At 35.0% G+C, this 27412-nt stretch overlaps 1 protein-coding gene across 3 annotated transcripts; it reads left to right on the forward strand.

The window, feature by feature from the left end:
- The first annotated feature begins 428 nt into the window (after positions 1-428).
- Positions 429-27305, forward strand: LOC126811500 (circularly permutated Ras protein 1). Of its 3 annotated transcripts, XM_050537164.2 has the most exons (18): positions 429-499; positions 772-902; positions 3669-3724; positions 4834-4875; positions 5412-5665; positions 7348-7539; positions 9250-9465; positions 10068-10219; positions 11434-11631; positions 12473-12557; positions 14030-14136; positions 15238-15335; positions 16689-16736; positions 17294-17536; positions 18056-18179; positions 19216-19309; positions 22031-22180; positions 24063-27305. In XM_050537164.2, exons 2-18 carry the CDS (start codon positions 811-813, stop codon positions 24150-24152), a joined length of 2241 nt encoding a protein of 746 aa, XP_050393121.1. In that variant the 5' UTR covers positions 429-499; positions 772-810; the 3' UTR covers positions 24153-27305. The 3 variants fall into 3 exon arrangements, with proteins under 3 accessions (XP_050393121.1, XP_055954557.1, XP_050393122.1); XM_056098582.1 differs by having other exon boundaries at positions 455-902; XM_050537165.2 differs by having other exon boundaries at positions 455-902; positions 17297-17536.
- The last annotated feature ends 107 nt before the right edge of the window (positions 27306-27412 follow it).

The following is a 27412-nucleotide window of genomic DNA, read 5'->3' on the forward strand; positions in this document are numbered from 1 at the left end:
CCGTAGCCTAAGGCAAAGATCAAAAATAACAGACAGAATATTGTTAAATAGTTTTCAAAAGAGAAGTCGGCAATAATTTATAACACGGATACTATTAGCAAGTATTACTAGAATAGTTACTTGCTGTGTTCGACAAAAAATAAAAGCAGGCGTCACCAGCTTGAAAACGTGTAGACTGCTAAAAATAGATTCTGAAAAACCCATGAGTCCTGTTCTAAATCGGGTCATGATATATGTTCTATATTCATACGCTGTTTTCATTAAATTTGTTAAATTTTTAGTTAAAAAGAAACCTTTTTTCTATGTAAGCGTATTTACATTAAAATATCCACAGTTTCGGTTTTCGGAAACAATAACCTAAATTAGTTATTTAACATTGAGATATAACAGGTACTATTTTCTGGGCTATTTCTAGAAGTGTGTTGTTAGTCTTTGTTTATGTTCCGCGAAAATAAGTAAACTAACTTCCTGCTAAAGACGCAAAAATCTGAACCGAAACGTATCTTAAAACTTTAATATCTCAGAATTATAGATTTTCATAATAATTACTGCATATAAAAGTTCAAATTACTAACAGTTAATTGTGGATGATTGACTTTCACTTTTTTACTGTCTAATTTGCATGAAAATCAACAAAATAATTTTGCATCTACAGTACTAGGCCTGTCAGTAGCCAAATTATATCAATTTGTTGACAGCCTTAAAACTTTATTTTCAATTATCTGTGGTGCATGTTGTGTTTTTCTTTTTTTGCTGACCATCGTCAAACAGTTAATATAAGAAATTAAAGAAATCTAAAATAGATAGGAAATGTATTTCGCATCAAAGTATGTTTATGACAACACTGTTGAAGAATATGAAGATGTTTCAGATGATGAATATAATGAAGGTTTAGATGTCAGGTAAGGAAATTGGGTTTAACTGACAATTTCTCTGCACTATAACCGGCGGTGGTACTTTTTACCGCCGACCACCACCGACTACCGCCGACCAAATGCTTTTTACCGCCGACCGTCGTGTAATTACCGCCGACCAAATACTCTTTACCGCCGACCCCATTGTAATGACTTTCGACCGTAATATAATTACCGCCGACCAAATACTTGTTACCGCCGACCAAATGCTTAATGATTCCCCGTTACCGCCGACTATATAAAATTAGCAGCAGCATTTAAATTGAACGGTAGGCCTACCTAAGTTTTTATACGCCCACATTGAAATGTGGTCGTATATTGTTGTCGCCCCCGTCCGTCCATCCGTCCACCTGTCGGTCCTGCGTCCACAATTGCTTGTGGGCGCTCTATATAGGCTAAAGTTAATATCCGATTGACTTTAAGGTCATGAGACGAAGAATCCTATTGATTTTCAGCGATTTTCGATAATTATGCTGCAGGATTTATGGCCCTTGATCACTTCAAAAAATCTTGTGGACGCTCTGGAGGTCAAAGCTAATATCTGATTGACTTTAAATTCATACACAGTGTTTAAGGTCATGAGACGAAGAAGCCTATTGATTTTCAACGATTTCTGATGATCACTGCCAGAGTTATAGCCCTTGATCACTTTGGAAAATCTTGTGGACGCTCTAGAGGCTAAAGTTAATATCCGATTGACTTTAAATTGATACAGAGTGTTTCATTACCGAAAAAAGTAAAAATATGTGACAACTCTTGTTGACTGCCCGGACGATATAGCTGCTGTGAGTGTATGTTTCATTGCCTGGCAACCTATCTTTTTTAGTGTGGTTCCCTCTTGTCTGTGGCCTAGCAAGAAACAGTGTCTAGGCATTTGGATGTGCATGAGGTCAGTTGTACACATTGGCCTGACAGGTGGAATTCAATGTCATATTTGTCATTTTTAATATAAAATCGTAGAGTTTTTGTGTCCAAATGTAATTTCCACATAAGTTTGTAAGTCATAACCAATTGACGTAACTTAGACACCTTCCAAACTTGCATGGAAATCACATTTTGAGGGTCATTTTGATACAAAAATGCTACAATTTTAAATTAAAAACTACAAATTGACATAAAAAAAATTAAAACACATTTATTTAAACAAGTTTTTAGCTGACTCTGATACAACTGTTAACATGTCCATAATCTGGTTATATTGTCACTTAGTAAAGTGCCCCTGAACATGTGATATGAAAGGGCCGTGCACTAGCTGTAATAATAATAATAATAATAAAAAGAGCAGTATATTGTGATATATTAGTTGACATAATGGTAGATTTATACAAGGAACTTCGGTTTTCTATCCCATTCAAATGACTAGACACTGTCTTTTGCTTCATGGCCACAGATAAGAGGAAACCACACTGAGAAAAACTGAGGTACTTAACAGCCAGCACTAAGATCGCGAACCTGGGACTTAGCTCCTTTCTAGTGAGTTAAAGCTGTGCTCACTAAGACACTGTAGCCTGCATAAACCCTGTGCCCAATACGCCTATGACTGTAGTAAGTGGATCTAATTTATAATGTATATTGTCATAAATAAGGATATAAAACATATGATGAGAGTAATCTCTGTAATGGTTTTGGTGAAATGAAATCGGGTTGAATCTGCACCAACCCGACTAATGAAGATGGAATTGTAATGGTACAGTAGTTATATGTCAGGTTTATTGCAAAATAGTCCTGTGTTCGATCCCTGCGTTGCCCGAGAAAGTTCATTGGAATTTTCCGTGGTGGTTCTGTGACACTATGGGGACAGATGTGACACTTTCTTCTAGGCGTTTCTTCGACTTTAGGTTGTAGGATTAATTATTTCAATCATCAATTAACTGACTCTGAAACACTGTTTATGTTGTTACTAAGTTCATATAATTAAACAAATACAGCAAACTACAAAGTTATGATAGTACTTTTTGAGTTATTAAAATATCCATGATCTGAGTTTAGCATACTTTAAACTCAGACCTAACGGCTTAAATACTACATTTTGTATCTATCCCAGCCTCTCAGTCGAGAAGGCTACGATGTTCCCCTCTCGGGCCGCTCTATGATATCTGAGGTAAATCAAACAAGCTCTCTCCTATAGAGGACGTATTATGCGTCATCTATTAGGGCGGGACAATTACCATTTTTGGGTATGTGTTTCGTATAGGCACTGTTTTACGTCAACACTATTCTAGTTAATTGTACTAATCCGTGCACGAGATGGCAGGACTATAGTACCCTACTTCCAGCAATGGATACTGACATAACTGTCGGTGAGTTAGTCTAAGATAGTAGTAAAATAATGCAAGCTACTTCATTACCCTAGTTTTCGTCACACATCATGTAGGTGACGAATTTCTATATTAAACAGAACACCTTTCTTAGTAAAATAAGCCCTATAGTATTATAGTTCCCCTTTGTCAGTGGTGTAGGATAGATGGCCTGGCAAGGGACAATGTATAGTCATTCGGATGGGATGAAAAACTGAGGTCCTGTATACAAGTAAAAGAACAATTGATAGTTGGAATTCTTTAACAACGTGCTCTGGGCAAAATTTCTCTCATAGCCTACTGCATGGCGTATGCCTGTCTTCATTAGCCCAGTTGGAGCAGAACAGTAGGACGTTAATCCCTATTTCATATATTGCAAAAGAAGGTACCAATTTATAAATCTGAACCATCTTGTAAATTTATACAATTATTTTTTCAAGTCCTCTTTTGTTTCCAGTGATGAGTCAGATGATGATGAACGGGACACTCCTGCTGCCCCTCCTAGACCAAGAGGTAAGCAATATTGGGCTTCCAGCCAACTAAACATAGTTAAGTGGTCTTAAGTTTTGTCCTTGCTTCTCAAAGCAATAGCTGACTGCATAGCATATACTAGCCTTCATTAGCAATGTTGGTGTAGAAAAGTAAAATATTAAACTCCCATTTTATGTCCCCCATGACCTTTGACCTCCATTTATTTCTTACCGAGCATGCATCATTAGTGTAATGTAACAAGGAGCATCAAACACCTGGTATGACTTGTTAAGTTATCTATGGATGTCATGGGTTTGATCCCAGGTTTATATGTGACAAGAGGTTTGGTTACCTGCCTAATCCTGTGGATTATCTCCAGGTGCACTGACTTCCTGTCATTTCTTTAAATAAAAAAACTTGTACCCAGGCGAATTCTTGAGACCAATATGTTAAACGTCATTTATGTTTTATGTCCTTTTTTTCAAATGAAAAAGGTCTGATCACTTGATGTCATGTCTAGAAATTTTAAACAAAAGCAGTTACGGCTGAAGGCTAATGTCCAGGGGAGTGCTACAATAATAACCACCAGAATGATAAACTGTAAGATAAGCAAAGAAAATGTCAAATTTACAATTTGCATTGATCTTATATCACAGCAACAAATATATACAATAGAACTACATGTACCAGGAACCAAGCCTGACGCCATAAAGCCATATTGAAAATCAAAGTCTGTCTATTGTCCATGGAATAATCAGGTTAAGTTTTGTGTCGATCTCTGAATTGGCAGAGTCTTAGGCTTTTTTTTTTTTTGAAGACTGTCGCTCCCAAGAAGAAGAACAGCAACAAAATGAATAGTGCTTTGGGCCTATTTCCTGGTCCAAAAATCAATTCCTACAAATAACTAATTATCAGACAGTTTTTCATTCGAGATTCTCCATTAAAATAAAAAATATGACTGCAATAATCCTGCAGTCCTTAAAATAGATTTGTTTTTATGTTGGTTTGCTTTTGTAAACTTTTCATAAAGTTGTCTTGTGTCTCGCTTGGATCAATGGAACTGTGTTGTTTACAATGTTAAAATTGTCTTTTCTAATTTCAGTATGCTATACTTGGCCTTTCATATCAATGTGTGAATTTTTATTTTTAAGTAAAACCTCAGAAGAAAAGACATCATTGGCAGTTACAGAAAGGTAAGTATCAATCTGATTATATTATATTAAAACATTCCTTTGTTTTTATTTTGGTTATTTTTACTACACAACATATTGTAATCTGTCATATGTTCTATCACAGAAATATTCCATTGGTGTAAGTTCTATTGACAGTAGGATTCTTGGGTGGCCAAATGGTTTAGTGTTGGCATTTTGGATAAAAAAAGTCTTTTATTGTACATACTATTGACTTTATAAAACATTTTTCTTTTATAAAGTCCATGTGTATACTGAGGAGGAGATGTTACATACAGATTAGTCCTGTTCCTCAATACCTAAATCCTCAACCCCTAAAATAGAACATGTACATACTGAGGAGAAGAATTCACATACAGATAGCTCAATACCTGAATCCTTAACCCCTGAACTAAATAGTGTTTAACTTAAAGCCAAAATACAAGGCTTAATATTTTTATGGGAAACGAGAGGCCTCAAGGCATTTGAAATTGTAGCCTTTAATTAATATCCATTTATTATCATGCAATACGCACAATAATTTAATGTTTCACCAACAGAAAGCATGAAAAAAGAGGCCAAACCTTGTCCTCCGTTACCTGCTAATAAAACCGATTCGAGTCAACCACCAAAACAACCAAGTGAAGGAAAAAGACGTTTTAGAAAAGCTGATACTAATGTGGTATCAGTAACATTAAATACATTAAAAGATGCAAGCAATATGCACGCTGGTGATGCTGTGAAATGTGGAGGTACTGGATGTAAAGCTATAATGTCACATTTAAGTAAACTGTCTGCTGGGATGTCTGGTAAGGTGAGTAATCTACATAAAATATTTCTTATATCAGTAAACTGACTAACTCAATATCATCCAAAATCTTTAACATTGAAAACACAAATTATTTGTCAATTTAAAACAACATTGATGCTGTGATCTTACCGGAAAAAGATGGGCTTCTGATATCCAATATTTAAGACAAAATAAATATTTTACCATTGGTACACGAATCGTGTACCATAATGCGTTTTAGCCCCAGTTCTAGCAAGAGACTCGAGGAACGAGGCTAGACATATTGCACCAAACCATTAAACGGCGTATGTAGACTGGAATAACCAGACGCTAGGAATTTGCATTCGATTGAGACTGCCGGCTTATTTCACGGAACATAACTGATTTGAAATTAGTGTAAAAACGGAAACGATTGAATGTAAATCTGTTTATATACATTCATATTACAGTATTATATGAGTTGCGACCCACTTGTGTTAATTTCTAGGTCCCAAATGTTAGCGATTTAGCTCCTTTAAGTAATCTACATAAAATATCATCAGTAAACAACAACTGGGATGTCTTGTGAGGTTATCTATTTGAAATATATTGTGTGTACATAAAGTAACAGCTGTAAGAAGGCAGGGCTCAGATGTCTGGTAAAGTTAGCAATCTAACAAGTATCAATCAAACTGCATTGTTGATTGTCTTATTACATAATGGACTAACAGTTCAGCTATCTATATTTAGTATAATTATATTTTAGGTGTGGGTATCTGGTAGTAATAATGTTATTATATTTTAGGTGCGGGTGTGTGGTAGTATAATGTGTTAGGTTTGCGCATTGGATCAGAAGGTCTGTCATTGAGTCAAGTGGCATGGTTTCAGTTCCCCGCTTGTACATGACAAGAAGTAGGGTCACCTGTCCAACCTCGTGGATTTTCTCCTGGTCCTCCTGTTTTCTCACACTGCTAAAGACCGTTGCGCGCAAGTCAATTATTAAAATAAAATTGAAAGATACTTAGTCCGGAAATGACCTAGTTTGTGTCGAATGGATGTTAAACCTCATTTCTCTCTCTATATTTTAGGTGTGAGTGTGTGTTGTAATAAATAATAATATTATTATATTTTATGTGTGTGAGTGTGTGGTAGTAATAATGTTGTTATAATTTAGGTGTGAGTGTGTGGTAGTAATAATATTATATTTTAGTAGTGGTTAAATGGTAGTAATAATATTGTTATAATTTAGGTGGGAGTGTGTGGTAGTAATAATATTATTATATTTTAGTAGTGGTTAAAGGTAGTAATAATGTTGTTATAATTTAGGTGGGAGTGTGTGGTAGTAATAATATTATTTTATTTTAGTAGTGGTTAAATGGTAGTAATAATATTGTTATAATTTTGGTGGGAGTGTGTGGTAGTAATAGTGTTATTATATTTTAGTTGTGGGTATGTGGTAGTAATAATGTTATTTATTTTAGGTGGGAGTGTGTTGTAGTAAAATGGTAGTAATAATATTGTTATAATTTTGGTGGGAGTGTGTGGTAGTAATAGTATTACTATATTTTAGTAGTCGTTAAATGGTAGTAATAATGTTATTCTATTTAGGTGTGGGTATGTGGTAGTAATAATGCTATTGTATTTTAGGTGTGGGTATGTGGTAGTAATAATGTTATTTATTTTAGGTGGGAGTGTGTTGTAGTAAAAATGTTGTTATCATATTTTAGGTGTGGGTATGTGATTTTTGTGGATGTAATAATGAAGTTGACGTAGAAGATGGTGAGATACCGGCTGTAGAAGATGTGACATTTTTAATAGAGGCTGGTTTATCAACAGAAGCTGCTGGTCCATCAGGTCAAGATGAATCTATTGTTGTATTTTGTATTGATGTATCTGGAAGTATGTGTGTTACTACTGAGGTTAGTAGAAATTTTCTTAACATTTTAGACATCATTATGGGCTTCTTTTTGATAAAAGTTGATCTTGAAAGATAAAGAATGGCCAGATTTCAACTATATTCTGGGCCCGATTCCTAGAAAATTCTTAAGCACATTCTTGTGCTTAGATTTTAAGTAGACTTTGCATTTAAGTAAACTTACCTTATTTTGTGTTCCCAGAAAATTCTTAAGAACGTTCTTGTGCTTAGATTTAAAGTAGACTTCATTGTAAGCACAAGAACATTATTATGCGTTCCAAGAAAAAACTTAATCACAACTTCATTCTTAAACATAGCCAATCTAAGCAAAAGTCCCAAGCAAGGTATACGGTTTGCTTACCAACCTTAAGTCTGTTTCTGCTTCAAAAAGATGGCTGACCATAGAGTTATTCGACGGCTTTCCGACACCTTTTGATACCAAAGAGACAGAGAAAATCCTTCCCCAGAAGAAATTAAGAATGCTATAGAAAATTTCGCTTCTACCCTAAAACCACTTTATTTATTTGCCAATTAGTAAACAATAGGCTACAAACACACAGGCTACCTTAAGATCAGGCGCTCTCACAATTATTCAGTTAGTTTGTATGTGTCAGCGTTTTTTTATCTTGTGGCACATTTTAAATGTGTATAGGGGACATGTCAAATGCATCTAAATCAACCATATATATATATATGACTTTAATGAAGCAGACGACAAATTTATGAAGTAATTTGCATACCAAAGTTGTTTTTATGACGTTAAAGAGTATCGTAGTCTCAGTTTATGGTAAACTTTACCAGTCACAATGTGCTTAGACTTATACTTGACTTGTGCTTACGTAAGAATGGTCTTGAGAATTTTCTAGGGACGGTATTTTTATAAGTTTCTTACGTAAGAAAAAGTGAGCACGACTTTGTGCTTACTTTAAGAATTTTCTAGGATCCGGGCCCTGGTCTGTCTACAGATTAACAGTTTTATACACACACAGCATTAGAAACATCAGTAAAAATACAGAAAATAAATACTGGGCCAAACAAAATGACAGACAGCAGAGTGATTGTACATGTACCTGACAATATCTATATGACTGGTGTCTTAATTCCAGCTTTGAATAGGAATCTATTTTTTCTAATTTTGAACACAAGTATATCAAGATTGGTTTCCTAATTAAACATGCATTATGTAAGATTTAGATAAAGAGATGGCCTTTCTTGCTATAACATTTCAAAAATAGATCATCAGAAATGAATAGGGGGGGTTGGATGGCTGAATGGTGTGCGTGTGTGCGCTGTATCATAAAGTCTGTCATTGAGTCAACTGGCGAGGTTTCGAATCCCGGTTGTACGTGATAAGGAGTAGGGTCGCCTGTCCAACCTCGTGGGTTTTCTCCGGGTCCTCCGGTTTCCTCCCACTGCTTAAGACCCCTACGCGCAAGCGAATTATTGAATTAAATTAAACCATATGTTAGTCCCGAAATGACCTAGTTTGTGTCGAGTGGACGTTAAACCCCATTTCTCTTTCTCTCTCTCTCAGAAATGAATAATGAAAATTTCAGTCAAATTACTTTATTCTGTGCAAAATCTTCATTAGTCTGGTGGGTGCAGAAAAGTAGGATGATAAACCCCATTTCATTCATTCATATGTTTACAAAGGATTCAAAATTTAGGTGCTTTGATTTATTGATTTACATTACCGTACATAATATTTCTTTAGGTACCTGGCCATGTGAATTTTAGAAGATCTGCCAACATGGATGCTTTGGGAAGATTTAATAGAGGCGGAGAGGACCAATATCTACCTCATCAAAATCGTAATGTTACAAATGTATCTCGACTACAAGCAATGCAAGCTGCTGTTGATAAACAATTAGAGGATTTAATCAAAGATCACCCTAACAGACGAGTTGCAATAATAGCTTTTAATAATGAGGTAAAGAATTTTACAAATGTATGTTATTATTATTTAGGCCGGATAATAATATAATTTTTGGTGAAATAGATTTCTTATAGAGGACACATGGTAATATTTTGGGCAAGCTTTATTTAAAAATGGCTCCATGCGAAAAAATAGCTCTCTATGAATTGTACAGATGTGACAGAAAATAATTTAAATGATTTTGAAATTTTCCCCTTTTTTCTAGACCACTAGTATTTGGCTCCAGTCTCTTGTATATGTAAGCGTTAAAATGTAATGTTATTCTACTAGAATTTCATAATGCAGCGGATTGTAAATGAAATAAGGTTTGCTACGAAGGAAAATTTTCCCGTACACAGGCGTTTCCACCTACTTGGTTCATGCACTGAGTATGGGGTTGGTTTATAGACTTTACCTTGAGAGATCTTCCATCTTGCATCCCTGACAAAAAGAAACCAAGGTGAGGAATCCTGAGGAACTTTCTCAACCAACACCAAGATCAAACCTCGGACTTCCTGGATATTGACCCAGCATCAGCAGATTGTTTTTTCACAACTATTTAAAATTGAACATTCTGTTGTCTTATGATTTATATAATATATTTTAATATTTGCCAGTTGTTAGTGATGGGTGATGGTTCAACCACAGATCAGACTATTGCTGGTAGTAAATTAGATAAATTAGAGGAATTAGAGAAACTTGGTGCGGAACTAACTTTACCTAGACCAATAAAAACTACCAAACAGATTTTATCTAATAAAGTCTTTGGGTAAGTATGGGTTTAAGAAACAAATAATGAAAAACAAAGAAAATAATGCAAGCAAGAAATTAATGCCTTAGACAATTCTGTTGTATAACATAATATTTGTAAATAGGTGGGACTTTTTCTTGTGAAAGCAGAAGTAAGTGGCTTGAGGTGACACTTTATAAATATGTTACATGATGCACATGTCACATTCCTGGATAACCTGCTTTTCGGTGAATTAAGAAATTGATTGAGGGACCGTAAACTTTGTTTCCAGTAGATTATGAACTTAATCTAAGATTAAGAAAAATGCCTACCAGTATCTCTTGTAATGTTACCATCAGTAAATCATACATCGGGTCTTATTTCATTCACATTTGCCAGTCTAATTCCAGTGAAATTTTCCATCTGGAGAACATACACACATCTTTCAATTTGCATGCCATAAAATGAGAATTTCAATGAATTTAGCTGAAATTTTTTTTTTTTTAATACAGTTAGATTTTTAGTTTATATATATATATATATATTGGGATAATGCTAGAACTGTGACAGGACTGAATTCCGAGTCACTCGATAGCAATTCTGTCAATTCGGGACGTTCCGGACTGTGAATCGAGCATCCCCAAGTCATCGTCACATGGTTCGAAGAGATCCATAGGGTGACCAAACTTATAGGTTATTCAGGTTCAATCGGCATGCGCAACAAATGTTTCCAACAGGTGCTAGGAATACTTTTACGACTGTGAATTTGGGTGAAAATTTGTGGATATTCTTGTGTATTTGTCACAACTGTCGCACAAGAGATTAAAATTATCAAAGTAATCAACAAAGACCCATGGTAACAAGTTTTAATCTCACAGATAATTGATTGGTGATTGCTTGTTAATCTTTTGTGGCTTCACACCCATCGAGTTTTAATCCCACGGATAATTGATTTGTGAGTGTTTGCTTCACACCTACCGATTGAAGGCCATATTACACAGTGTCGATTCATTGGAAATCATATGACGGGGCGGCTGATTGATGTTGTAATCCGGAATATTCAGAGGTCGAATTACCCAATGATTTTATGGCTGAAGTAATAAGGAAATAAATCGGGACTCGAAAATGGTGTCGGATTTCACAAACTACCGGAGTGATCAGAGGTCGGATGTGACAGAGTGCACTGTACTTAGAATTTTGTTTTGGGTAATATGAGGTAAACAAAGTACTATAAACTTTTCTTTTTTTTTTAGGCTAGAAGAAGGGGGAGCAACAGCCCTGGGACCATCTTTAGTTGTTGCATTGGGTTTAGCTTCAAGATATTCAGGTTCTAAGATCATTCTATGTACAGATGGTCTGGCTAATGTTGGCCTTGGACGACTGGATGAGAGTTCTACAGATGATTCAGTTTTGTTTTATGAACAAATGGGAGAAAAGGCTGTGGAGAATGGGTAAGATTAGAATTCTGGAAAGGATGAAATATATTCTAGCTTAGTTGGCCATGATCATTCCGTAATCCTCGGAATTATTTCCTGGATGTTCTGCGCAACCGAAAGCTTGAATTAATTACAAGAAATCTGAAATATTAGATGACTTTCTTGTACATGTATTTAAGTATGGTTTGTGATAAAAGTTGAGGTCCCAGAACCCCCATATCTAGGTGGTGCATGGTGATACCTGTACTTTTGACATGGAAAGTGTGACTAATTTGTCAGTATCAGACAAAAAATCTAAAAAGATATTTTATCAAGATTATTTGACTAACATACAGGCAAATGTTGCTAATGTTTTAAAAAGTAATATTATTTCTCAGAGACCATATTGTTGAAAACTCAATATGAACCAGTTTAGGAATACTGTCTTTGCATTGGCTGGGAGCTATGTAGTAGCTAGGTAGGCTAATGCTAATGTTCAATTAACCAGATTTCATATTTCTTAGAGGGATTAAATGTCTGAATTGTTTAACTCATGGTGGCTTTCCATTGCTAGAGGGGTCGCCAGTCCAACCTTGTGGGTTTTCTCCTGGTCCTCCGGTTTCCTCCCACTGCTAAAGACCCCTATGCGCAAGCGAATTATTGAAATAAAATGAAACCATATGTTAGTCCCGAAATGACCTAGTTTGTGTCGAGTGGATGTTAAACTCCATTTCTCCCTCTCCCTCTCCATTGCTAGAGTCGCCTGCTCACAAGACTATTATTGAAATAAGAATATACCATACTATTTGTTAGTCATACAAATTTTGTTGTTTTTGTTTATTTTTGTTGTTGATTAAAAGTGTAAATGTATTTACAGTGTATCAATATCAGTGATTACCATAAAAGGAGCAGAAAGTAGATTGGTACAACTGGGAAAATTAGCAGATTTAACAAGTGGACAGGTAATATAATCAAAATACAAACAAAATCAAATTACAGTGGCCAGGTAATATAATCAAAATATAAACAAATTCAAATTATAGTGGCCAAGTAATATACTCTTCAAAAGAAGTAGGGGATATTGAAATGCAAATACCTATGCAGGTTGTGATATGATAAATAGTCATGGACACTTGACATGCTTTGAGAGTATGTTCACAGATGAAGAACTTATCGCCCCAACAGAATCACTGAGCTGCACATGCGACACGCAATAGCGCCATACACGTGGGAGGGGTTCATTGTCAAATTTGACACTTCAAGGAAGGGTTGATGAAAACTGCCGCATGCTGGTTTATCATACCCATGTGTTTGCTTTCCTATCGGTTCTTGCATAAGATTTACTGTTTAGCGTATCTTTGCTTTAGTGTGTTACGTTTAATTTGATCGGGCGACGTGTTCGTCGACGTCAGCGTCAACCGACAACACTGCAAGAATTGGCCATGGCACTGCCAGAGGAGTGGATCAGATTGTCCCAAATCATGATTGGACGGTTGATTAGGAGCATGCCATGACAAATTGCTGAATGTCTGAGGATTGGTGGAGCAATTACTCATTATTACTCATCAAAAACGTCCATTTTCACTGTTGACAGTGTATCTCTTTGCGAGTGAAATGGGGCCGTCAGATAAGCCGCCCATATGAACTGTTTATGTTCGTGTTTAGGCAATTGGCCTGTTATTAACATACACTGGTTACCTCTAATAAAAACAGCAGTGCATTTCCGCAGTTTTGTATTGTTTCTGAATATCCCCTACTTTTTTTTAAGAGTATATAATCAAAATATAAACAAAATCAAATTATAGTGGACCTGTAAAATAATCAAAATATAAACAAAATCAAATTATAGTGGCCAAGTAATAAAATCAAAATATAAACAAAATCAAATTACAGTGTCCAGGTTATATATAATCAAAATATAAACAAAGCAATATAAAATCATAGTGTATTTCCTAGATTCTAAAATCCAAAATTTGGAATGAAAAATAAAGCTTACATTACATTTCATACCAACTATATTAGACATAGCAAGAAGGGTGTTGGTTTGTGGGGTGAGGGGGGGGGGCAGAATGGTTTAACACATGTGTTTTAGATAATAAGGTCTGTCATTGAGCAAGTGACATGTTTTTTATTCTCCTCTTGTATGTGACAAGGAGTAGGGTTGCCTGCCTAAGCTCCTGGGTTTTCTCTAGATCCTCTGGTTTCCTCCAACTGCTAAAGACCCATATGTGCAAGAGAAATATTGAAATAAAATTGAACCATATGTTAGTCCCAAATTGACCTAGTGTGAGTGAGTGTGTGTGTGTGTGAAGTGGACGTTACACCTCATTGCTCTCTCTCTCTCTCTCTCTCTCACATGGTCTGGCTTACATGACTAAATGAAATGCTCTTTTGTACATAATTGTATTTTAAGATAGTTAATAAATATTTTCAGGTAAACCATGTTGATCCCTTAAAATTAACTGAAGAATTCAGTAATATTCTGGCTGATAGAATTATTGCTACAAATGTTACAGCTACATTTATTCTGCATAAAAACTTGTAAGTAATAAAATATCCAATTATTCTAATTAAAATACCTTAAAACGCCAACTATTGCATGCCCTAAGAGCATGGAGGGTAATAGCTAATCCTGATAGTAAGTCATAAACAATAAGTTTTGAGTTTGGATTTGAACAACAAGTTTTGGACACAGCTAATATTTGTGAACTCTGTATCTGAAATGGTAAGTTTTTCTGCTTTAAGCCTGGTCAAGTAAAGCTGCTTTCGTTTGTAGGGTATGAACAAAGTATGTCTTTAAAGGACAATATTGGTGTCAGTCATTATTACATATGTGATAGAACTGGTTAAATACATTCCAAATATAATTTTAACACAGAGATCATTGCTACGGGAGATGTGTAACAAGCACGTGAATAAACGAGAAGTGACGCCAAACATGACAAACACGAGTTGTTCTTCTATATAACTGACTGAAGTAACGAGCGGTAACAGACAAACGATCAAATTTCATTTCACTGATAATTCCGTTGAAGTTGAAAAGTTATTATATGGGACGGTGAGAGGGTATCTCACAATTCAAAAATAGAATTGGCTGTCACTATAGATAAGGGACACGAGAAAAATAGAAAAATCCTGTGCATTCCCCCGTTTTTATTCATTCTGTTCTTAATAAAAACATGGTAATGCACAGACTTTTTCTAATTTGTTCGTTATCATTTATCTACTGACAGCCAATTCTTTTTTGAATTGTCAGATATCCTCTCTTCGTCTCATATAACAACTTTTCATCTTCAACTGAATTATCAGTGAAATGAAATTTGATCGTTTGTCTGTTATCGCTCGTTACTTCAGTCAGTTATATAGAAGAACAACTCGTGTTTGTCATGTTTGACGTCACTTCCCGTTTCTTCACGTGCTTGTTACACAACTCCCGTAGTAATGATCTCTGCGTTAAAATTATATTTGGGATGCATTTAACGAGCTCTATCACATATTTTATAATGACTGACACCAATATTGTCCTTTAATGAAAAGTAGTCATTTCTGGTTAATTTAAATAAAGTATTCTACTAAACTAGGGAATGCCAGAATTGCATAGAGTATAATTGAAGTGATAGTCTTTATCTTATTATTTTGCAGAGTATTTTTCGATGAGGACACAGAAGAAAATATAATTGTTAAAAATATTGGAAATGCAAAAATGGATACAGAAATAACATTTAAATATGGTAAAAAAGGTAAATATATAATCAGTTTTAGCCAATCAGGTTCCACATCTGTGTCGGTTAACTTTTTACATTTTTATATGCCCACATTTTCATGTGGACGTATATTGTCGTCACCCCCGTCTGTCCATTCACATTTTGTTTGTGGACACTCTACAGGTCACAATTTTTATCCAGTTTCAACGAAACTTGAAATATAAGATCTCCCAAAGATCTTGGTTCCTTTCGAAATTTGCATGTATCGGACTGTAACTTCATGGATTATGACCCTGATTTTACGAAAAATCATGTTTTTAGCTTATGGACACTCTAGAGGTCACAATTTTTATCCACTGTTGAGTTCAGATTTTATAAAAATCTTACCAATACTGTCGGACAAAATCGTCGCTCCTTGTACGCAAATAGTCTAAAAGTATGTAATACCAAAGTATGGACCATCTAGAAGTGACAATTTTTATTTGATTTTAATCAAGCTTGAAATACATGTATATGTTTATATCACAAAGATCTTGGTTTATTTAAATAATCGTGCATTTCTGAACGTAACTTCCTGGATTATGGACCCTAATTGTACGTAAAAATCACATTTTTTAGCTTGAGGTTCCTCTAGTGTTTTTCTGGTGTTTTTCGGTATTCAGTATAACATGGTGTTTTCCGGTAGTTTTCCGGTTGTTTTTCGGTGTTTTCTGGTGTTTTTCGATATATAGTATAGCCCGTCTAGACCAGTGGCTCTAAATCATTTTCTACTATTAGATCCCTGAGGATATTTAACAGATCTCTGAGGACTCTGCATTTTCTCTCTTCATTCGGGGGGTTGGATGGCCGAATGGTTAGACCTGTATCATATGGTCTGTCATTGAGTCAACTGGTGTGGTTTCGATTCCCCAGTTGTATGTGACAAGGAGTAGGGTCACCTGTCCAACCTCGTGGGTTTCCTCTGGGTTCTCCGGTTTCCTCCCATGCTAAAGACCCCAACGCACAAGCGAATAATTGAAATGAAATTGAAACTTGTGTTAGTCCCGAAATGACCTAGTTTGTGTGTCGAGTGTTCCTTAAACCCTAACATGGGCCACCTTAAAATGGAATTCTGATCAGAATTGTGGTACATCAACCCATAGCAAGATGATCACCATTCCTATTAATGTGATTCTGATATCAGGTACTGAAATTACTTTTTTTTCACAGACCCCCTTTTTTCCCCTGGTGAACCCATTATACTACTTCGTGACCATCTACCCCCCAAATTTATTCATGTGGACCCCAGGCTTGAAAAAAAAATAATCTACCAATCGAGCAACATTGACAATGTAAATATTTATTATAGTTTTGATTTCTGAAACTAATCTCTAGCTTTTTAAATTCTAGCATCAACTTCAGCGAGTTCAGCTCCTTCAAAGTATGATGTAGAGCAAGGTACTTTTTTAAACATTTTTCAAACTTATCTTTTACCCAAGAATGCAACCACTTCTGTATATGTTTGAGACTTACAATTAAGCACTCCAGTCATTGTCCCTTGGCCTGCATACAAGCCTGAAAATGAAATAAACCACTTATCACAATGTCAGGCACAAATCCAGGCTTTCTTACATTTGTCGATTTTTGGTATTTTTATTGATATTTTAAACATTGGTCTGGCACATTATTAAAAATGTCAGTTACTTCAGGTCCAATTGTTATTTCCAGAAGCAGAAGCTTAATTAACAACGAAATCAGATTTATTTTCGATAGAACTACGCCCCCTTCTGAGCAGTGGTGTATAATTATTCCACAATGTACCTTTTTTCCTCAATAATCCTTCTGTTCTTCCTCACATTCCTGCCCCTGTACCCATACTTTTATTTCTCACCTCACAACTAAGTCAGAAAATATGCTTCCTCATTCATAGATGAAATATTTTATTCTTTTATATAAAGAGATGACAATACCCTCACTACACTCTACACAAACCTATAATATTTATTATTCTAAAGCAGCTGGATCATCAACGTCGATGACAAGAGAGGCATGTCCTGCAAGTGGAGTTCAAGAAGACAGTCAACCAAACTCACAGAAATTACTTACAAACCCGTCTGCCTGTTTAACATCTGACACTGCTCCAACTGAATTACCATTCCAGCTTCAACTAGAATACACAGATACAGACGGAATGAAGGCTTTGAGAGTTCTTACACAAAAGAGACCAGTTACACAGAGTAGAAATCTTGCTGAACAACGTAATTATCTATTTTTTATTATCCCACACCCGACATAGGGAAGAATATTTAAAAGATCTCCATCTGTTTATTTCCTTAGGATAATCTCATAATATACAGTTCAAGATATATCTTTTTGAAATTCTGTACACATTCTGTGCCTTTTGATAATTTGAAATTTGATTTAATCATTTTTGACATTCCATGGAAACAAATTTTATTTGAGTATAAAAGTTTTTGTTTTGGTATACAAGGACACAGGATGTTGAACTCGTAAAGTTTTAGTACTGAAATCTATTGAGGGATTGTGTGGTCCAATACATACACAGGTTATCTATGCAAGTCATGGGTTTAATCCCTGGTTTGTATGTGACAATGTGTAGGATCACATACCTTCTAAAGATCCCAGCTATATGTTAGTCCCAAAATAACCTATCTAACATTGAGTGGATGTTAACCCCATTTATCTCTCTCACTCATTTAAATAATATAATCTGATAGACAAGTATATTTTGTATAAGATATTGTTTTCTCTTATAGATTTAAATTTGGAAGTATTAGGACCATATACAGCTAAAACTTGTGCTAATTTAGCTTTGAAGGGACAGTATACACAATCACGTGGAGTTGCTCTCATGAATCAGAGATTAGCTTGGAGAAATACGTAAGTTAGGACTTGATCAATAGACAAAATCAGCTAATGTTTCACATGACCTGAAATGGGCATTTACATTTGTTTCTAAATGAAGCAACAATACCATTTAGTACAAGCTTCAAAGATGAAAAATTTGCTACATAATATTAGAATGTTAATACAGTCAAAATATAAGTGTTTTAAAGTTTCTTCTTTCTCATGAAGCAATGTGACCATTTAGTTCTATCTTGATTCTGTAGTCTGTATTGATATGTTGCATGGAGCCATGGTGGCTAAGTGAGTAAGATGCCGGCCCCCAATGTTGGCCGAGAAAGTTCATCATGATTTTCAAGTGTGGTTTCTTGTTGTCAGTGGTGCGAGACAGAGAGCCTGACAAGGACAGGTGTCTAGTCATTCAAATGGAACAAAAAACGAGGTACAATGTACACATTGCCGTGCACGTAAAAGGTCCCTTGGCAGTTGGAATTCTATGTAAAATTAAGTCTTATCGCCGCTGTCCGGGCAAAATTTCCATCATAGCACACTGCATAGTGTATGGCCATCTGCATTAGCCCAGTTAAAGCAGAACCCCATTTCATTTCAATTATATATTGCTTTTGTTTTTTTAAAGCTTGTGATTAATTGTGACGTATGCATTAATTATTTCATAAAAATTGTATGGGTAATGATTACTACAGTTTTTGAACAAGGAACTGGTTCAATACATTGTGTAATCTTTCAACAATTTGCATATTCGTGTAACTGATAAGTAAAAAATCAAACACTTTGTTATAATATTTGGTCACTGCATTGTTATTGAGATGTTGTCAACATGTCCTATTGCACATAATGTGGCATGTACCCATTTCAAGTCTCATGACCTGTTGTCTTGCGTAAGTTGGGCGTTGGAGGTATTTTTTATTGTTTTAGGTATATATATAGATACAAAATAGCCTTTCAAAGGGTAATACCCAAATTGTATCCGAGAGGGCAAAGTATAGCCTAATTGTTCTGTTAGGTTGAAATGTAGTGAATATCTGTTATGATCTTTTTCTTACCTTTTCAGAAGAGACAATGAGAAAAGTGGCGAAAGAAAGATATATAATAAAATGTTTGGTAAGATCAGATCCGTAGATCATCATGTTAATCATAGACAACAGGTACGTACGTGTATTATATTCATCATTGCATGGGAGGCAGAGTAGATAGTCAGTAAAGAGCTGGGTCACTGACCAGGGGGTCCCGAGTTCGCTCCATTGTTGGCAGAGGAAGTTCCTCATGATTTTCCAGCCTGGTTTCCCCTTGTCAGTGGTACCAGCCAGAAAACCTAGAACCCATATATATACCACTGGCAGCACGTTAAAGATCCCCAAACAATTGGAAAAATCGTAGACCATAGCCCCACTATCAGGGCAAAATATTTTTGGAGCTCCACTGTCAGGGCAAAATATCCTAGGAGCCTGATGCATGCATGTTCCTCTTTTCATTAGCCTGGTTTAGTTCAGAAAAGCATTCTTTCACATCTTGGAAACCCATCAACATATCAGAGGGTTTTTATACGTTCACATTGAAATGTGGTTGTATATTGTCATCACCCCAACTGTCCGTCTGTCTGGCGTCCACAATTGCTTGTGGACGCTGTAGAGGCTAAAGTAATGATACGATTGACTTTAAATTTATACACAGTGTCTATTGTCATGAGACGAAGAAGTCTATTGATTTTCTATAATTACTGAGTTATGGCCCTTGATCACTTTGAAAAATCTTGTGGATGCTCTAAAGGCTGAAGTTATGAACTTCAAATTTATACACATTGGTTAGGTCATTAAACGAAGAAGCCTATTGATTTTCAATGATTTCCAATAATTGCTGCCAGTGTTTTGGCCCTTGACCTCTTTGAAAAACCTTGTGTACGCTCTAGAGACCAAAATTATCATCCAATTGACTTTATATTTATACACAGTGTTTACGGTCATGAGACAAAAGAAAAAAATATGTGATAACCCTTGTTGACTGCCCGAGCGACTTAGCTGCTTACAGCGTATGTATTGTTGCCTGGTAACCTATCTTGAAAACTTATTGTGATTGTTTAAAGGGCAAAAATAAGCACTTTTAGATTGCAAATCATATAGTAAGTGCATGAGGACCACACTACACACAAAACAAAAAAACTACAAGATAAACCTGCGGACAAGACAGAATATGGACATTGCAAAAAATAAACAAATATCAAATCAAGTGAATGGATCTGGGGGCCAGCCGTAAGTGTCCACTGCGCTGTACAGTAAATATATGTTTCCTTCTTCATCAAACTTTTAAAGCTTTTGAAAACAATGTAGGGTGGTGTTATGAACACTTTGATCCCAGTATTGGCCGAGAAAGTTCCTCAGGATTTTTCAGTGTGATTTTTCTCTCGTCATTTGTGCAAGACAGAGGTCCTGTCTGAACATTGGCAGTTGGTCTTCAAAAAAGAGTAGATTTTCTTTTTTATCCCAGAAGGCATGTGGGAATGGCCAGACTGCTTACTGGACAAATTCCCACCCTTCCCATCATATAGGTTCTCAGACACTTTGTTTTATTGATTTCTCTGGAGACCTGTTAAAGTATGAACATCAGATGGCAAAATATTTTCTGTGTGTGAAGGTTTCAAATTAAAATATAGAGCCATTCGGATATGATCACTAAATTTATGTAACTTTGACGATTGTTAATTTGTTATATAAAATCCAAGACTATGACAAATAAACTCATTACTCCATTGTATGGAAGAATCCCTTTGCAGTGTAAGTAGGCAAGATCATATCTCAGAAAAACAGTTAGGGATAAAAAGAAAAAATAATAAAGTATAGGTAATATTCCCATATTGTTATAGATACTATAGGCCTACTAACACTCTATGTATGTACTCTTCAAAAAAAATTAGGGGATATTCAGAAACAATACAAAACTGTGGAAATGCACTGCTGTTTTTATTAGAGGTAACCAGTGTATGTTAATAACAGGCTAATTGCCTACACATGAACATAAACAGTTCATATGGGCGGCTTATCTGAGGCCCCATTTCACTCGCAATGAGATACACTGTCAAAAGTGAAAATGGATGTTTTTGATTTTTGTCTTAATAATGAGTAATTGCTCCACCAATCCTCAGACATTTGTGGCATATATGCTCCTAATCAACCGTCCAATTACGATTTGGGTCAATCTGACCCTCTCCTCTTTCAGTGCCACGGCCAATTCTTGCAGTGTTGTCGGTTGACGTTGACGATCATGTCTCCTGATCAAATTAAACGTAACACACTAAAGCAAAGATACGCTAAACAGTAAATCTTATGCAAGAACCGATAGGAAAGCAAACATGGATAGATAAACCAGCTCGCGGCAGTTTTTATCAACCCTTCCTTGAAGTGTCAAATTTGACGCTGAACCCCTCCCACGTGTATGGCGCTATTGCGTGTCACATGTGCAGCTCAGTGGTTCTATTGGGGCGATAAGTTCTTCATCTGTGACATACTCTAAAAGCATGTCAAGTGTCCATGACTTTTTATCATATCACAACCTGCATCGGTATTTGCATTTCAATATCCCCTACTTTTTTTGAAGAGTATAATCCCCTCCAGTGATGAGATTTCAAATTTTTTCTTGTCAGACATATTTTTACCGAAAATAAAGGGGCATAACTCTTATCGTTATTTAAGCAGGCGTTTTCAAACCACAATTAAGAATCATATATCAACAAAATATTCAAATTCATACATAATAAAAAAAAGGTGAACCTCGTTATTTTTCATGTTTAATTCCCATACGGTATTCACCCACCCTCCACGTTAACGTATATCCTGAAAAATACAGTATATATATAATTTTACTCTGTTTTACAGGCGGAGCGGTCAAGATTTGGTCGTTCATATAGCGATGATGAGGAAGAAGATGAAGACAGGTCACTTAAAGCAAGTAAAAAAGAAAGTTGTCCAGCCCCTTCCATGATGAAGAAGGAAAGTTGTCTAGTTCCTGTTAAGGGAATGGCAAAGGTATGTTATAAATTTTTAACATCATAGATGCTTTAGAAACAATTTGAGTTTTACCCTACTCATATTTGGATTATTTACGACTTTTGAAGAATATGAGATCTGGTCAGAGATCACGCTCCTTTTGGCAGAAATTAATTTGGGAAGTACTTGTTTTAAGTTCCTCATGGCATTCTGCATGGTGTATGTCTGCCCATCTTCATTAGCCCACATGGAACAGAAAAGTAGGATGTTAAACACCGTTTCCTTTCATTTCGTTTATAAAGTATATAGTCATTGTAAAAGCTACCTGAGTAACTTCTGTGAAGACACTGTCCACATTAGGGCATCATCGGCCAAAATTAAATAATTTTTAAAACTTATTGTGTATGCTCTCTCCCCAATTATCACTGGGTTGACAGAAGAACACACAATCTGATATATCTCCTCAACACAGGCTTTAATTTTCAAAGAAATGAAATGAAATGAAATGGAGTTTAACGTCCTACTGTTCTGCTCTTAAACAGGGCTAATGAAGACGGGCATACGCCATACAGTGTGCTATGAAGGAAATTTTGCCCGGGCAGCAGCGCTACGGCCTACTCTTATATCAAATTCCAACTGCCAAGGGATCTTTTACGTGCACGCCAATGTGTACACGGTACCTCGGTTTTTCGTCTCATCCGAATGATTAGACAACTATCCTTATCAGGCCCTGCGCCCTGCACCACTGACAAGGGGGAATCACGCCGGAAAGTCTGGGTGAACTTTCTTGGCAAATGCAGGGATCGAACACCCAAACTCCAGGCTAGCGGACCAGAGTCTTACCCACTTAGCCACGTGATCCCCAATTTTCAAAGAAGACATTGTCATCCTACAAAACAATTCAACATAAAAAGTCTGTGGAAATCAATAATTTTTTTTTGAACCGAAATCTTTTTAAATTTAGATTTATATCACAAATTTGTGGCCAACAAATATTTCGATATTCCCTGAAAAGAGTTAAAAAAAATATTGTAAAACCAAATTTAGATATGTGGTGTCATAATTTATTGACCTTTAAAGATATATTCCCACAAGGTTAATAGGGTCATATTTAGCACCCCCAAATTATTTTGAATTGAAATGGGACATTTCTTATGATCCATTATAATCTTGTCTTACAGCATCTGAATACAAATATTATTTAAAAAAATGAAATGAAATGGGGTTTTAACATCCTATTTTTATGCACCGACTGGGCTAATGAAGACAGCCTAATTGTATTTCAAAGTTCAAAAAGGGTTCTTTTACATACACGCCAATGTGTACACATGACTATTATCTATATAAAAAATTAGAAAAAGTTATAAATTAAAGTAGCTAAGTCTCTAACTCAGTATCCTCCAAAACCTTCGACATTGAAAACACGAATTATTTGTCAATTTTAATCAACATAGGTGTTGTGATATTACAGGGAAAAGATGGGATTCTGATATCCAATATTTAAGACAAAATAAACATTTTACGATTGGTACACGAATCGTGTAGCATAATGCGTTTCAGCGCAATTTGAAACAAGCGAACCGAAGAACAAGGTTAGACATATTGCACAAGTCATGTCAAACGGTGACCCCATATTCTTATCTGGAGAGCATGCGCAATAAATACTATCGGTATAGACTGGAATAACCAGTCGCTAGAGATTACCATTCGATTGAGACTTCTGGTGTATTTCGCCGAACATAACTGCTTTCAAATTAGAGTAAAAACGGAAACGATTGAATGTCAATCAGTTTATTTACATTCATATTCCATTATATACGTTGCGACCGATTTGTGTCAATTTGTAGGTCCAAAATATTAGCGATTTGGCTCCTTTAATATAGAATATGAATTCTGTAGTTTGATAATTATCTATTTACAGGCAAGGAAGAGAACAGAAGAATATCCGGATGACATGGCTAATGATATGTACAATATGAAACATATGAGTCGTGATGATCTTATGAAATAAGTGAAAATAGTAAAAGAATCGCACAAAAATAATATTGTATTTATTAGCATAGCAATCAACTATAAATGTATCAATAGGGCAAGATGAGGAAATTGGGCACTATCCCGAACAATCTATTATGTTTAATCTCTTGCAGTCCCAACTGATGTGCAGATGTGTACTCCACGATTCTTGTAACATGGACATCAATCTCCCCACTTTTTGGAGTTTGTAGCCATGCCATGCTCTTAAGTGTTTGTCCTACTGCTTCAGGATCTTAGTTCTGATTTGAACCACATTTTGTGATAAAACTTTTAACACTTGTAGAAATTAGAACTACACAAAGCGCTTCACTATAATATAATGTTGTTATTTTATTATATATTGTTGTTGTGTAAAAGTATGTAATACGAAGGTTGTGGTCCCTCTAGAGGTCCCATTTTTAACAGATTTTGAAAAAACCTACATTATATCTTTATATCCCAAAGATTTCAGTCCCTTTTGATATTTGCACATTTCACTAACTTTCTGGATTATGATCCCTGATTATACGAAAAATCACTTTGGGTTTTTAGCTTCTTCTCTATCCATCTCTTGCAAAATGTGGGCGTATCTTGCCTGGCAACTGCTGGTTAGATGAACATGTATATATATATTGCAAATTATATTGATTCTTGCTTAATTTTATGATTTTATAAATTTTATATTTGTACCATTGTAAAGCACCCCGATTACATGTATATGTGAAAGGGGGGCTATAGCAAATATTTGTAATAAAAAAAAATAATAACACCGGAAATATATCAAAATGACCTCACTTGTTTTATCATGGAATTGGCCAAGTTTAATATTGATGCTTGAACATGAAAATGATATATTTGCCAATTCCAAATTAATGAGTCTAAGGTGTCAACAAGCAATTGTTGATGCTGGACAAAATAGGCTGACGATAATGTAGGGGTATAAAAATTGATAGGGCCAGTGTTTTGAAGTCTATAACCTGAAATTTGGTGAAACTTGGTGAAACTTGTTGTTACACTTATGTTTTACTTGTTGATGAATTGCATTTTAAAATTTTAAATGAATCTGTGCAAATGGGTTTACTTGTATCACTTGTAGACCACACTCTCTGCTTCAAAACCAGACTCATGATCAAGACAGGTAAGAAAAACCAGGGCAACACCTTGATTATGAACTTTCACCACATTTTATTCATAACTTTGTGGGTTGTCCTTATGAATATTTAGTTAGACATTTTGTCCCATTTAAATCACAACCTTTAGGGACTTAGGGAGAGAAAAAATAATATAACTAGACATGTCTATATCATTGCTGCATCAGTCAGAGGAAAAAATAGTATTACTAGACATGTCTACATCATTGCTGCATTGTTCATTGTTTTGATTATTATACGTTGTTTACAATCTGTAGTATTCAGTCTAATATGTGTTTATATTATTAGTGTGGCTATAATTGGACTTGTTAGATCACAGTGTAGGTTACCCAAAATGAAAACTGGGTTGAAATCAAAGGATAAGTCATGTAGGTATACTAAGCTCGATGTCAGCTATTTTGAGAATAATTGCTGGTTAGTTTGTAGAACAAATCTGACATGAATATGATTTGTTCTGTACCTTAGGATTTATTGGTAGACCAGAAGTTCAGCAACCCATATATAAGACAAATTTTCCTCCCTTTTGTAAAATTTTAAATAGGCGTGTTTACAATTAAAAATTGTTCTATACTGGTTTTTACTATTATTTGTTTATTTATACATTCATATTCCATTTAATTATACTCATTTGTCTATTTAATTCATATGTCAAAAAATATTACTGATTATTTTAATAATATAAATATGACATGTTTGTTTTAATAATATTAATCTATGACATGTTTGTTTTAATAATATTAATATATGACATGTTTATCCAATAAAGCTTACTTAAAACTGTATATACTTGTAATCAGTGTCTTATGTAGACCGGTGTATGCGTTTGCTCAATGCGTCCCAACGCTTCCCTACACACACCAATAATCTTCTTTCCCCCCAAAACAGTGACAATACATTTAGAGGAAAATACAGTTTATTGACATCAATACTGGAAGGTACACCTATCTAGGAGACGTAATTCTAGATATAGACGGAGTATATTGGAGACGATTAACTGAAAATAAAATAAAATATATTGCTAATAAAATATTACAAAATATATTGTTCATTATTAGGCCACTTAACTAATACCAGAATAAGTACACACACACCCTATCTTAAATTTATGTTTTCTATACATCCTTATCAGTTCTGCGAACACTACATTAATTTTCATCACCTTTGACCTAAGTTGACAGTAAGATTCTGTAAGGGTGGTCTATATAGTACATATATGTACTAAAATGGACTCTTCCAAATTACCAGCTTGCAGACGCAATGTAAATGAATGGTACCTAATCTTTATATTAAAATATACACTAAATAATTCAAATTTGAAGAAACAAAGACAACACATTATTCTTAGATTATCACCTAATAGTAGCACATAGAAATAGCAAAAACCTTTCATACAAAATATGCAAGAAATAATTAATACAAAGATCCCAATCAGTGCACTAAAGACATAACAGCACCGAGCACAATCACTTGTAAATGACAGGCAAAACAATATTTCTTAGCATTAACTATATGACATCTTCTTATAAAACAATTATAATGTACATACCAAGTTGTCTACTACCAAGGCTCAAAAACAAGTTTATAATCAGAGAGTACCACAGAGCGGCTTGTACTATTTAAAAGAGACCCGCATGACAGAAAAAATTCTTCTTAAACAAAAAAGCTGTGACGTAGAACATACGTATCAAGAAATAGTCTTGGTTACCTATGTCTGAGATTTTTGAACTTAACAACCGGATTCTCAATCAATAAATTGTTTATCACTGTTTTAATAATATTAATCTATGGCATGTTTGTTTATTACATTTTAGTTTAACATTATATACTTCAACTTTATATATCAGTGTCGTGTGTAGACCTGATTATCATTCAATAAATTGTTTATTACCATTTTATTAAAATTAATACAGCTTAGTTTACATTATATAATCTTATGTATACTGATAATCAGTGACTTATGTAGACTGGATTATCAATCAATAAATTGTTTATTACTTTGACATGCCTTTAATTATTAATCAAATTAATAATGAACTGATATGTATATTCATATTCCCTGTTAAATCAGTTTTGATGATTGGCTGTCTCTATGGCTACAGTCATAGCA

The sequence above is a fragment of the Patella vulgata genome, chromosome 2, assembly GCF_932274485.2.
Source record: "Patella vulgata chromosome 2, xgPatVulg1.2, whole genome shotgun sequence".
NCBI lineage: Eukaryota > Metazoa > Mollusca > Gastropoda > Patellidae > Patella > Patella vulgata.